This window comes from Serinus canaria, chromosome Z (assembly GCF_022539315.1).
Source record: "Serinus canaria isolate serCan28SL12 chromosome Z, serCan2020, whole genome shotgun sequence".
Classification (NCBI taxonomy): Eukaryota; Metazoa; Chordata; class Aves; order Passeriformes; family Fringillidae; genus Serinus; species Serinus canaria.
Window position 1 is genome coordinate 66,770,657 of NC_066343.1, and position 13,703 is coordinate 66,784,359.

Here is a 13,703-nt window from a genome sequence, read left to right on the forward strand (position 1 = left end):
TAAGCTGAAGCCCACTGCTATCTCTCTGGTGAAGCATTTCTTGTACAGATTGCTTCAGTAATACACAGAACTGGGAAATATCCCCTCCTCCCACACAGATCCTTAAAAATAAGAGTGTGAAGTCTGGCTCTCCCAACAGCCAATGCTATTTTTAAGGGCTGCGTATGTGGCAGGTAGGAGTCCCCCCACCCACCTCTCCCATTGCACCCCTATTTTGAGCAGAAGCAACTGGCTTACTCCAGTGTCAGATGAAATTCTCGCAATTCTTTCTGATAAGCATAGGCATGAGTGTCATGTCAAGGTGATCAGGACACCGCAAGTTTTTGTGCCCCATTCCAAATCAGACACCACCTCTATCACCAGAGCACTCTGTTGTAATTCTGGCCACCATTATATCCACAAAAAAAGGTGTAAAGGGGAGTTTTGCAATTATTGTCTCAGCTCCATTTCTAGTGTTGTTCTATGGCCTTTAGAGGACTTGGTCCTCTTCAAAGAGATCTGTGTTTCATTTTTACTGAAAGATTCATCTCTGCAGCAGATCCTGAGAAAAGACAATCACTTGGTCAAGAGGGTTTTTGGAAGAGTCTCAGTACAAATGCGAATGCAAGCTGGGCAGCATCAGACAAGAGAAAAAAGCTAACTGTAGTTTACCTCAGTTCAGAGGGATGAACTATGTGCACACAGACAGTTCCTTCAGCCTGCCACACTCAGATCATTTCTGTACAAAACCACCACAGAAACTGCTGTGACTTGATAACCTATGAGAAATGTTGCCAAAGAAAAAAGGCAGAAATCATGGATACACAGTCTTACCAAGAATCTAGGAGTTGTACAAGACAACTCAACTGTGGTCATCTATTCATGTCGCCAGCACATTGCTGCCACCCACATCTTTTTCTCTGATCAGCAGAGATACATTTGCATGGAGATGAATAAAGTGATTTTGGTGATAAAGGTGTTTTTCTTCAGAAAACACCTACTTGTCACAATCAAAACTTGCTTTACAGGACCATAAGATGTCCAAACAGTTGAGGGAGTGCACAGGAGAGTCATTCCCCTAAGGAGTGTTACATCTTAGCAGTCAATGCACTTTTCTAAACCGTGGCAAACCTAGGTCACAATCACAGTGTCACTCAGTATTTAGATCAGGACCAAGAGTCCTATTCCTCCCTTATTCTAGACATACCTACCTTAAGAAAATTCATTTTTATCATGACAGTCCATTTGTAAATAATGCTGTCATTATGACCTTAGAGAAGCACAGAGTTCAGCAAACTGGATTACCTGAACCTACTGTGCAGTACTGTCACCAAGAAAGAGATGCACTGATGGTGGAACACACCATCTTTGTAAACTATATCCCAGATGTTGCACAAACATATTCTCTTTCTTTTTAAGGAAATAAATGGAATAAACTTCAGAAGAAAAGCAAACTAATCTTGGATTCCCATTTAAGGGCTTCAAATTAATTGTTACTTACAGATTATGCGCAGTTTACAGCACAGGTCTAGAGAAGCAAAGCCCCCTGAATTCGTTTGGATTTTTTCCTAAACAGCAACAAGAAGATATTGAGAAAACTGAAGGGGACCGACACCTAGTGTGCCAGGGGATACAGATCATCAACACCAAAACTGGGTTTTAGCAGAGATGAGGGTCAATATATTGATATGTTGGAGAAGATTGCAGAAAGAGCAACTGAGCAGGCTCTGAGCTGCTGTGGCCATCATGGAAAACATTGCACATTGCTTCACAAGACACCATTTCTCTTAACTGCTCTAAAAGGGGAAAGGCTTCTCTTTTCCACTGGAGGCAAGGTTATCAAACAGCTGCTCAAAAATCACAACAGCAGCTAATGAAGGCACAACACTATTTTATGGTGTGTACATGCAAATAATTATTGCTTTGCTCTAATGTTCATTGTAAAGCACATTAAAAAATTATAGTAAGTCATAGGGAATCTCAGAAAGAATAAATAAAAATGGCTTTTATCCCCAACAGATGTGAATATGCAGGTATTTTATTTAAGATATTTGGAGAAAAAATAAGCTTACCCTCATTTCAGCACAGCCTGTCAGCTGAAGCCCTCCTGACAGAGAGGCAACAACAGACATAAATTGTTCAAACACCAGGGAATCATCCCACACTAAAAGCTGCCTCGGGAAAGGCACAAAGGGCTTTGGAGAGTCCCACAAGACTTGCCAGCCTGGAAACTCAGATGCAGCAGAGAGAACCAAGATTATGTCATGAGGAGACGGTCCCCAGTACTTCTGTATTTGAATGCTTTCTAAATAACTGCTGTTGTGCAAACCCCAAGAGATCTAAAAGCTGTGTTTTCAGAAAGGATTTGACTACTATAGCCACCTAACACCAGACAGTCTGCAGTACTGCTGGCAGCAACCCTCAGATCATGCCTGACCAACAGGATCTCCACTTGAGGGTAGGAACAGCAAATTCATGACCACAAGAATGTTCTACAGATCCCCACCAACACTGATCCCTAGAACACTTGATCAGGAACGTTAGTATTTTGGTGGAGGTTAAGATAACCTCCACTGATCATTACATAGAAAAGAAGGAAGATATTTAACTGGAGATGTACTTTTTCTGCATGAAGAGAAGTTTCTAGTAACTCTCAGAGTCACAGCGCTTCAGTTTGCTTCTTTGCCACTGCGTGGGAGGCTTTGAAAATGCAGAGCTTACTCATCTTCACGGGACTGATAAAGAGACACCTAGGCAACAAAGCTTAAGGGAAATAAAATGCCAAAAGTAAATTATTGCATGGACTGCAAGATCCATGAGAGGTAGAAAGGGACATCTTCCAGTCTTTTGCTGACCGGCTCAAAACAGTTTGTTCTCCACAGGTGTACAGTCCCTGGTATTACACATCAAAGTGTCTGGGTTCACATGTGGAGGTTAATTTCACACAGGGACAGAGGGGTAACTTACAATCAAAGTTGCAACCGAAACTGGCACCAGACCCTGCTGGTCTCTTCACCATGACTTTAAGTCCAGCAAAGACTCCTTAGGGCATCCCACTGTTGCTTATTAAGGGAATACTGGTGCTTTGCAGCAACAGCTTCCTTTCTCAAAATCAAAATAGGGCTTCACACTACAAAATCACCAACACACCACCCTCCCAGGACCAGGGCTTTTAAAACTGAGAACCTCATGATTCTTAAATATATGCAGGTGCTTGATCAGAGGAAAAGCTATAGAGCATGAGAAAATCAGACTAAGGATATGACTAGGTACCTGCAACACTAAAGGAAAACCCCCTTTAGTCCTTGCTACTGCAAGTGATCTTCATATTCCAGAAAACTACTGTCATGAACTACATCTGCCATTTCAGTTTGTGACCTGATTATGTATCAGTCAAGAAGAACACACTATTGATATTTAACAGGGAATAACAAAGGTTAAATCAAAATAATTGGTATAAAATGGCATTACTTAAAAAAGGAGGAAACACTGCTCCTGCTATTTAGGTTTTGAAAAAAACCAAGTCAACTGATGTATTTAATATACTGACATAAGAGAGGAAAATTATGCATAAAACTTTTTCTTCCCTCAAAAAATTCAATGTAAGTGGAGAAAATCCCAGATCCCATACCCTCTTCTAATATTTAAATATACTTAAAAGAGTTGGTAAGAGAGGTAATTTGATGATTTAACTGAATTTTTGCTCTTCTTTGGTCTGCCAATTCTTCTGTTATACAAAAGTCAGATTCAAATTTGTATAATTTTAGAAGTCACATAGCCGTGTCCCTAGCTGGAGGCTATTTCAGTTACTGAGGGCTGCAAGTTGAAGATGCAATATATACGTGTTTGTTCTTCTTCTGGAAAAGAAGCTCCCACTGAGGGACTGCAGCAGATGAACTATCAATTAATCCCTCTTTGTAGTCGAAGTTCTGAGTGTGAAGGTGAGGATTACTGAGTCATTCCTTGCAGGGATGAAAACCCTAGTTGATTCTAGCATAATTAAGTTTCCTCTTCACACAGAAAGAGAACAAGAAAAACAGCAGAAGTGAAGAACAAAACGTACGTGCATGCTACAACAAAGCTTTTTAAACAGGCACAGTAACAAATTCCTGTGCCATTTCGTAACTGTCAAGTCTTAATTAAAATACTACATTTCTCTGACTCATGGTCAGAATGTAGGATGCATGTACATTATTCATATGAATATTAATCTTTTCCCAGGTAGGAGGCTGAATTGCTCAGGGGATTTATAATCACATCACATATGGAAACTTCTTGGGTGTCTTTTTCTGTTTTGGACTTTTTCTTTATTCTTTCAAAATTCAGTCAGATCATTAACAATTAAGGATTGCAAGAATCATTTCATTAGTGCATGTGGTAGGAGTCCAGCCCCTCAGATCTGTGAGGTGGAGCTCCAAGTATGTTCATGAAATGTTAAGACACATGGAGAAAGAGGAAGACAGAAGTGTGCTGGAGACATCCCTTCCAACATAGGGACATAACCATCTGCTCTGAAGTTCTGGAACAAACAAGGATAGCCCTCTTGAAAGTTTTTAGGCAATGACAGAAGATGGAAAGATGTTAATACAATGACCAGAAAAATGAGACATGATCTTTTCTAGCTACCAAGAGAATCACCTGCTTAGACTATCACCACATGGTCCTTCAAAATCCTGATCCTCGTCTGAAAGTCTGTCTTTGCATCACTGACTTTCAAACAAAATCTATGGAGAAACTGATGACAACTTGCGCGGAAAGCAACTACAGAGATACTCTTCTAGATCTGAGCATAAGTGCAGAGAGAAATGAAGATGCAAATGCATCTGAGGAAACTGTGAGAGTCACCCTGGTACCTAAGAAGGAAAGGAATTAGACAAGCTAGAAAACACTATGTGATTCAAGAACACAAACTAATAAAAACTCAATGACTAGAGCTCAAAAGAAAGAGGCTTAAAGGACCAGGGAGTTCAAGAAGCTGTTAACAGCTAATGAAATAGCATCACTGGAGAAAAATCACTGAAGACTGACCCAGTGAAGAAACCTCCTGCCTTCCAGGAGGGCTTGAGCTCTCTTCCTGAGGAAGTTTTTAAGGACAAAAATGATTGCACAGGAAAGGAATCAAAAGACTGAAGCAGAAAATTAAACACCCAGCAATGAATACACAATATGACAAATAAAGGATGGATGCCATTCATAGGAAGAGGTATCATCAGGCAGCATTAAGAAGGCTGGAAATTTGATGCCTTAATTGCTTCAGGTCTTCAATGAAAGGGACAAGCACAGTCAGGCAACTGACAGAACTAATACTGGATTGTTGTGGGGGGTTTTAAAGGAAAAAGGTTTAGAAAGTTATTTAAAAGAGGCTACAGTAAAGACAAAAAATTAAAGAAATAACCACCTTCTCTGTTTAGTCAGATGGCTCTGACAAACATCTGTCCTCAGGTTCGAGGTTGCAACACTGATAATCACTAAGCACTAAGAACTTGAGAAACAGGCAACACGCTTGAAGATTTGAAACAGACAAAGCAAGTATTTAGGCTTAAAAAATAGTAAGATAAAGGCTTGTGGAATTATAAAAGCACTAGCTTCACACACACACACTCCAGTTCCCTGGGGATTGAAGACTGGAACAAATAATCAAATTATTTGCAAATCTTCTAGAACATGAAAAGGAGAGAAATAACTGTGAGCATGGTTTCATCAAGAGTAGAACTGTGTCAAATGCATTTAACTTCCTTCTATGACAAGCTAAATTATTCTAAGGGGTAGAGAGAGAATAATAGAACCTTTATACCCTGTGAACTCGATGAAGCTGTTAAAATAGATGCAAACATACTGGTAAAAAATTGATAGTCATGGTAGCCAAATTCAAAGAATGTATCAAGCAAGATCCCTTAGGCAACTCTGGTAGCACACAAGCCATCAGCTTTGGTTTTGTCACAGACAACCTGAATGATTTGTTCACGTAAATGGTAAGGAAAACCCAGACAACAGAGTGATTACAAAATGGAAAAAAAACCAACAAAAAACAACTTCTGTAAGGATAAGTTCAAAGCCAACACCAAGACAGGCTATGCAACAACAGACAAAACCCTTTTTCAGAAAGAACCTCAGCACTGCAAAGTGTAAAAGGATAACTATGCATCAGTGATAGCCTGTGATATAAAAAGCACCATCACAGCAGGACAGCCAGATTATCTTGGAATATCAGGACCACAGACAGGAGAACAAAGTCTTGGTTACTCTGTAGTGCACATGAGCAGGCTCACAGCTGGATTTCTACATTGAGCTTTGGACACTGCACTTCAGGGAAAATAAAGAAATGAGTAGGAGAGAAAATTTTAAAAAAAAGCCAGGCTGATGGAAAAGTGCCTAAAAATCCTGGCAAGAAAAGACTAAAAGAAAAAGGGTCATCTAGTTAACACAAGAAGAGCAAATGGGGCTTTGTCCTGTTTTTGCAGTAGCCCTTTATTATTCCAGTATTCCTTGTCCTAATCATTAGATATGGATTTATATGGCACAGGAGAGACCTAGAGCACAGGTAAGGAAAAGTCTTTGGACAGAAAAGGCAGCTAAGCCCCACAGCAGGCTCCCGGAAAGCTCCAATTATTACATTTTTGGTTTAAGGGAAAATTTGATCAATAGCTGTCAGCAGTGGTCAAGGCAAAGCAAATAATAACGTTTTGCTATCAAAACTAAACTACTGTTTCAGTAACAATCATCTCAAAGCACGGTATCCTTCCAATTCAGCAGAATCACAAAACAATGGTGAACCACCTTATGGCCCTTCTACTCTCTCACAGGAAAAGGGAGAGATCCATGGATAGGTGGTGTTGAATCTCTTGTCCCTTGTTTGTGCACTTGTTTTCCATATGGCACAGAATTAAACTGTTTTGTTTCCATACTCTATAAAATCACAGCAGAAGCTCACTTCTTCTTAAATACTAGTGGTGTTCTTCACTTTCTATGTCATACTGAGAGTTTTATAACAAATCCTCTCTATTCAGAAGTGAAGCCACTTTAGATGAAAAAGCATTTACAGTCCAGATAAAACAAGAGAAATTCTATTTTGCCTCCTAAGATGCAAAGCAACAACAGTTCTTGAAAATTTGCAAAAATCAAAAGAGAAAGTCCTGAATGTGACAGATACTGTAAAATCTCTGATAAAAACAAAACAAGTCATCTCTAGAAGAAAGTAGTATTTCTAAGTGAAATATATTAACTCTGCACTTGGGCTAGCAGGCAAAATCTAGGGAACATGAACACCATATGTTATCTTTCTGTGGGCATATAGATGGATAAAACCTTACGAATTTTTTTTTAAATCCAACTTTTTTGGTTCTTAAACAGTGTTTGCTAAAACAAGAGTGTTTATACTGTTATAGAAAATGTCACAACCTTTTGCTTTTGACTTCCCAAATCAAGACTATTTATTTTTAAATCTTACTTTCATGAGATGGAAATACCAAGACTTACTATACACCCACTTTCAGTAAGTATATATAAAAATATTTGATGCAAAGTTTCCCAAGGAACATTTCCACACGACAAATAATACAGATAACTCCTACTAAACTAACAAGATATCCTCAAGTTGCCTTGAGAAAAAGTCTTCATTTCAAACAATTTAGATTAAACCACTCAAGTCCTAGACACCATTATTATTATTTACAAATTCAGAGGTAATTTCTCAGCTTCTGCATCGGTTCTGATATTAACCTCTAGTTCCACACAATGATGTTAAAAATGTCTGGTACAATCAGAGAGCTCTGAAACCATCACAACGTGCTGCAGTCCTACACAATACATTTGATACAATTTTTGTCTGCAAAACATCAAAACTCTAAGAGGTGCCTTACAATGAAGAAGAAGTGAAACCCTGAGCCACAGCAGCTCAGAAAAGGAGAAAAGCAATATTCCATCCTACCTGTTGAAGCTGCAGTCGGACTTTGCTAATGGCTCTAATCCAACGGGCTCTTGCTGGAGGAAACGGTGGTGGCTCAATGTCACCCTGGTAGCTTGAAAGTAAGAAACAGGAGATCACTACATGAAAGATATTTACCTGTAGCATTAAAGATTAACCACATAGGGGTTGGTTGGTTGGTTACAGCTTCAGCTCTGAAGGAACCAACAGGCTCCAGTCAGCACAGCCGTGCATGTGCTCTGGGAAGTGAGCAGCTAAAGGAGAGGTTTTCTTAAAATCAGGAGCCACCTTGGGAACTGATGATCTGAAAGATATGATCTGTACACAATCCAAACCCAGGAGGAAGATGATGTTTGTGCAAATATGAAGAAAGCAGTCAATGACACCAGATCAAGCCAATGCAACACAATGGTATCATAACTGGCATCAAACATAAAGATATGGATGGAAGATTTTATACCTCTATGCCTGCTGCAGATTTTATCTGGCCACTGCCCCTTCCTACTCCTCCTGCTACAAATTTACAGCCCCTCCTTATTGGAAACACTGGCAACAGGGCTCAGCCCTGAGTTTCCCCTGTGCACTGAACCTCTGTCACTCCACGCTTTCTTACAGCTTTTCAAGAGGACAGGCAGATCTATCACCAGTGCTCCACCTCAGCGCCCACAGCACGTCTTGCTGTCCCTAAGCTTGTGATCCCTTGGGCCTTTGGTTGCATTCCTACTTTTGTTTGTTGCTGAGGTGTAAATCACAAAAAAAAACACCTCCTGCCTGCAAAGCACCCACCCCACAGTGCTGACTGTATAAAGCATCCCCATAGATGAGACCAAAACACTTCCATGCTACAGGTCTAGCTCAGGTGCAGCTCTAGGGATCAACACTCAGAGCTAAGTTCCATGACTACTCCACGGAGACAGGAGAGCACTGCCAGAGGGTGGAGAGAAAGGGAGACAGTGAGGCAGGAGCATCCAAGTTAGATGCCTAAATTAGCCTGAAATAGACTATGTGAATAACCTTTCCTGTGAACAAATATAGGCCAGCCATTCTGGGACAAGACTCCTGCTGCTCTGTAAGGAAAAGAGGAAAGTGAATCAGAGTTTAAAAACAGTTTAACACTTCTCTCGTCTTGTTTTCCTCTTTTCATCTTTAGTGTAAGGCTTGCCTACACATGAACTCCTGTAGTTAATTCTACCATCCAAGCACAGTGACACCAGCTGTATTCTCCAAAGGGTACAGACAGGCACACATCTTCCCATGGATCTAACTAAACCAGATTAAAAAAAAAAATCCCTCATACTTATGAAAGTAAAACCACATCCAGGGGCTGCAATGACTTGACTACCTCAAGGAAAAATGTCACTCCCAAATTTAAGTAGTGAAATTTGAAATTTCTAAAAAACCTGTGCAAAACCCAGTACTCTACTTGCCCAAACTTAGATGAAATACTTTTGAAGCCAGTTTTCAATACTGTTGACAGCTTGGAAAGCCAAAGTACAAGGACAAGAAAAGCTCCCACAGTGAGTCAGTCAGACCAAAATGTCTATTCATGCTGTAATTCTCTACAACCTACAGCTACATAAACACTGACTCTAACGGTGATAGTCTACAAGAATGGAACTAGTGAAGCTGTAACCATGAAAATGTAATTCCTGGTTGTTCAATCATAAACTTGTTCCCACATGGGCAATGGAAGCAACTATTTTGGGGCCAGAGTACATTCATCAAACCAGAAACAGAAAACCCAGCAAATGAGCTCCAACGTGGTGTTCCTCTTTACACACACAAAACCCACAGTTTTAGCAAGTGTTCCTCTTTGCACACAAGGCAAACATAGCTTCACCTTATCCAATGTCCCATAAGTAACTGGTCTTCTACAACAGATGTTTCACAGACCAAGAACATCAACCCAGTTGTCAGAAAAGGCTGCAAGAACAATGTACATAATTTGCCCTGGGAAACAGCAAAAAGAAGAATCCTCTTTGAACTAGCTGAAAATAAACTGGTAATAGCTTCACCTACCTCATTTGTATTCCTGCATCAGCACCCTTGGGCTTCTCAAGTTCCAGAGGCAACTGAGCTACAGAATGGCCTGCAGGCTTTTCCTCAGTTTTGCAGATCTTCTCCTCCTCTCCTTTGCCATGAGGCTCCTCTTGCTCCTTGAGCCATGCCTGACCATCCTTCTGGTAGCTGCTCGAACTGTGGTAAGAGTGATTTGACTGCCTTTCCTGGTGATCATCCTCCTGCTCAGAGCCATGGGCACTTTCATGGGAATGTTCCAGCTCACTGAGGTGAGAGCTCTCCTGGCTGACATTGCAAGAGGAGCCGTATCTACTACTGCCAGCAGGACTATGAGAGAGTAAAGAAGTCCATCAGAAAAAAACAGTGGCTTGGAAAAACACAAAACAACCTGCACATGTAAAAAACTTAGCAGTACACTAAATATTACTGCAAAGGCATGCTATGAAATCATACTTAACTATTATATTCTTATGATTATTACGTAAATATAGATTTGTGAATCTCAAAAGTTTGGTTGGCAGTAGAAATACTTGATACACAATTTACCAGCATATAGACCATATATACTTCTTAGTGTATATATATATATATATATATATATATATATATATATATACACCACACACACACACACACACACATATATATACATATGTACATACATACATATATATATACACACATTCACATATGCTCTATACACTGGCCTTTGTTGAACCAGCTACTGCTTCATCTTACACCAGCTACAAACTGCAGTGAAGATATTCCAATAACCAGAGAGGAATAAGCAATTCAGAGTGAAAGTGTTTCTGTCTTCTGCAGTTTTCCTGAAGTTGGGATCTTTATCACATCTATTTAAGGTGACTGTTGTTAAAAAATAAACTTCACTTTTATGTATTAAAAGTTTATGATAAAATATGTTGCAGTCAAGATTAAGACTGTCAAAACCTTCAACTTACAACCTTTTACAAAAATGGAAAAATTTTTCAAAGAAAAGCCACTCATAGGGGTGTGACCTCTGTGATTCAAGACACCACTTTCATGACTGAATTCCTAAAATCCTCAAACAAAATAAAGCAGATGGAGATTTCTCATGCAGTCAGGAAAACTATAGCCAAGAATTAAGCAAAACTCATATTTTTCTCTTGCAATCTTGGAAGAATTTGGAGCCAGGAAGTTCTGTGAGTGCACAGTTGCAACTGTATGATCAGAGGAACAAGTTTCACTTGCATTACACAGAATTATATATATACTTAAATTTAAGTGTAGCAGGCCTCTGTTTTGATTTTTAAGGGCAACTGTAACTTAGCACATGCACAGCACTCAATGCACTCGTGAAATACAGGTATCTTCCCCCAGGAACTTTCGTAACTGCATGAAATAAATTTTGCACTGATTTTAGGAAGACCAAGCATTAGAATACCTTCACTGATATTTCTGCAACTGCTTTAATACATTCAGTTCCATGAAGTGAACCTAAGTAGTTCTATAATGTATCATTGGTAAGTCGAATTTCTCTCTAAAATTTAAAACATTTACCTTGCATTTTGAGAACAAAATGTTCCTCCCTACCAATACATTCTATCTGTTACTTTTTTCTTAGCAAATACAATATTATTATCACTAAACAAGAAAGCAAAATTAATTGTATGCAGCAGAATTAACACACAAAGGCTATAATTTCTGAAAGGCTAATGAAATTAGCCTACTAAGAACATTTTGTTCAGTAGGACACATTATAAGAACATGAGAAATTCAATTACACTTACAGAAAAGGAGTGGAAAAAGGGGGGAAATGGTGTAAAGGCTTGTACATAACTACTTACTGCAGTTTGCCATAATGTTTGTGACAGTCACCAGTGATACCACAAATACTGACAACAGGGAGGGGATCGGGACTGAGCTACAAACATCAGACACCAAGGCCACTCTCTACTGCTGCAGCATTGCATTATAAATGGTGAAATCCCATTTATTATGCCTCATTTGTAACTAGCCTTTTCTCATTCAGTTGTTCCACGCTATGCAGATCTGCAGCCAGTGTGTCAGGATGTAGTACTGCTCCATCAGGAGCAGAATCAACCCCAGTTTCTCTCTCCTCAGGCTTCTCTGGCACACACTCCTCTGCCTGATCTTCTTTCTGCAGTTCACCTGAAATCACATTCTGTTGATCTTCTAACTCTTTGTCAAGCTTCTCTCCCAGCTCTTTGTTGGATGTATCATCATCAACAGTGCTTGCACCAGATGGCACTTCAGAACGTTCATTGTCTACAGCGTCAGGCTGCTCTGAAGACAACTTCACTTCTATATTTGCGTCAGTCACTTGATCCGAGACTGCGGATTTTGAGTTTTCTTCTGAACTGACTGTTCCTAACACCTTGTCATCTGGTTTTGACAAAGCCTGTGGTGGTACATGTGGTTCCTTTTTGGCAGAGGTCTCCTTGATGTCTTTTTGCCAGGGAAAGGAGAAATCTAGCTTTTTCCCAAATACTGCTCCTTGGACACTCTCTGGCTTACTCACCTTTTCTTCACCACCTCCTTCAAACAGAGACATAGAGAGTTTCTTAAAACTGGACACAAGGCCCTCATCTGTTCCTGCTTTATTAGCAGAAGGTGGTTGTTGAGAGAAGAATGACCCAAAAGGTTTTCCACTATCAGAAGATGACATAAAGCCAAATTTTGGCAAACTGGGTATGCTCGGTATATCAAAGACAGGTTTACTATTGCTTGCATCTGGAGCAACATTATTAGCTTTACCCTGTTTCTTCAAGTCAGATTTGGAAGCAATCCCTTCCACAGGCGCTCCCTCAACTGTTAATTGTTTTTCCTGTTCAGCAGTTTGCTTTTCTACCTCACTTGTCTTTTCTTCATTCAGCTCAGGCAGATGAACACTGGGCTCATCAGCTGGAGCTGTGGGTTTGCTATCATTACTACTGATCAAGTCCTGCTGATCAATACCAGCATTGGCCTGATCCCCTGCAACAGCAGGCTCTGATTCAAGGGTAGCACTCTCAGCTAACTGGGAAAGGTTTGTGTCTGCCCTGTTAGTCTGGGCTTCCATTTCCAGTGTGAGCTCATCAGTAGAGCCAGTGTGAAGGATGTCAGAGGCTGCCTTGTCTGCAGGAGCCACTTCTTCCTCTGCTACACCTGAAGGCCCCACAACTGGTTGGAAAGTACCTCCATCTGCCTGGTCAGTGGCCTCAGTCTGCACTGTATCAGCTGCACCACTGAGATCAGACTGGCATGGCAGAGCATCTACCACCTCAGAGGGTTGTGCTTCACTATCCTGTTGCAGCACCTCAAGGGCTTCATTCTCCCCAGAGACTCCTGTTTCTGGAGTGGCACTCAAAGGTGCCTCTTTAGAGGTTTCCAAGCTCTTTTTCTCCTCAGTTTCTGTTTTCATAGGAGACTCTTCTGTGGAGTTCTCTTCTGTTGAAGCAGCTATTACATCCTTCTTCACAGAGATAGAGTCATCTCTTTTAGACTCTCTGGCTGCAGCTGTGTTTTCTGGTTCTCTAGAGTCTTTTGCTGGAACAGACCCAGTGACATCTTTCACACCAGTGCTTTGAGGTTTAGGGGTGGATTTCGGAGGCATCTCTTTTGGAGATTCTTTTGGACCTTTGAAGATGCCAAATATATCATTTGTGAAAGCTGGTGCTGGGCCACTTGGGAGGGATGAGAAACCAAAGAAAGAGGAGCTCCTCTTCTGTGCAGGTGGAGGTGCAGTAGCTTGAGGTTGAGAAAAGAAACCAGAAAATGTTTTAGGTGGTTTCATTTTTGT

The 13,703-nt window shown here is 40.4% G+C and overlaps 1 protein-coding gene across 2 annotated transcripts in view; it reads right to left on the reverse strand.

The window, feature by feature from the left end:
- The window catches only part of UNC13B (unc-13 homolog B), a 210,768-nt gene that overhangs the window by 121,971 nt on the left and 75,094 nt on the right, over positions 1-13,703 (reverse strand). For both annotated transcript variants that reach the window (XM_050987179.1, XM_018922952.3), the window contains exons 9-10: positions 9,923-10,249; positions 7,907-7,997 (exon numbers count right to left, since the gene is read on the reverse strand). In XM_050987179.1, the coding sequence (XP_050843136.1) occupies positions 7,907-7,997; positions 9,923-10,249 (418 nt within the window). The remainder of the gene's footprint in view (positions 1-7,906; positions 7,998-9,922; positions 10,250-13,703) is intronic.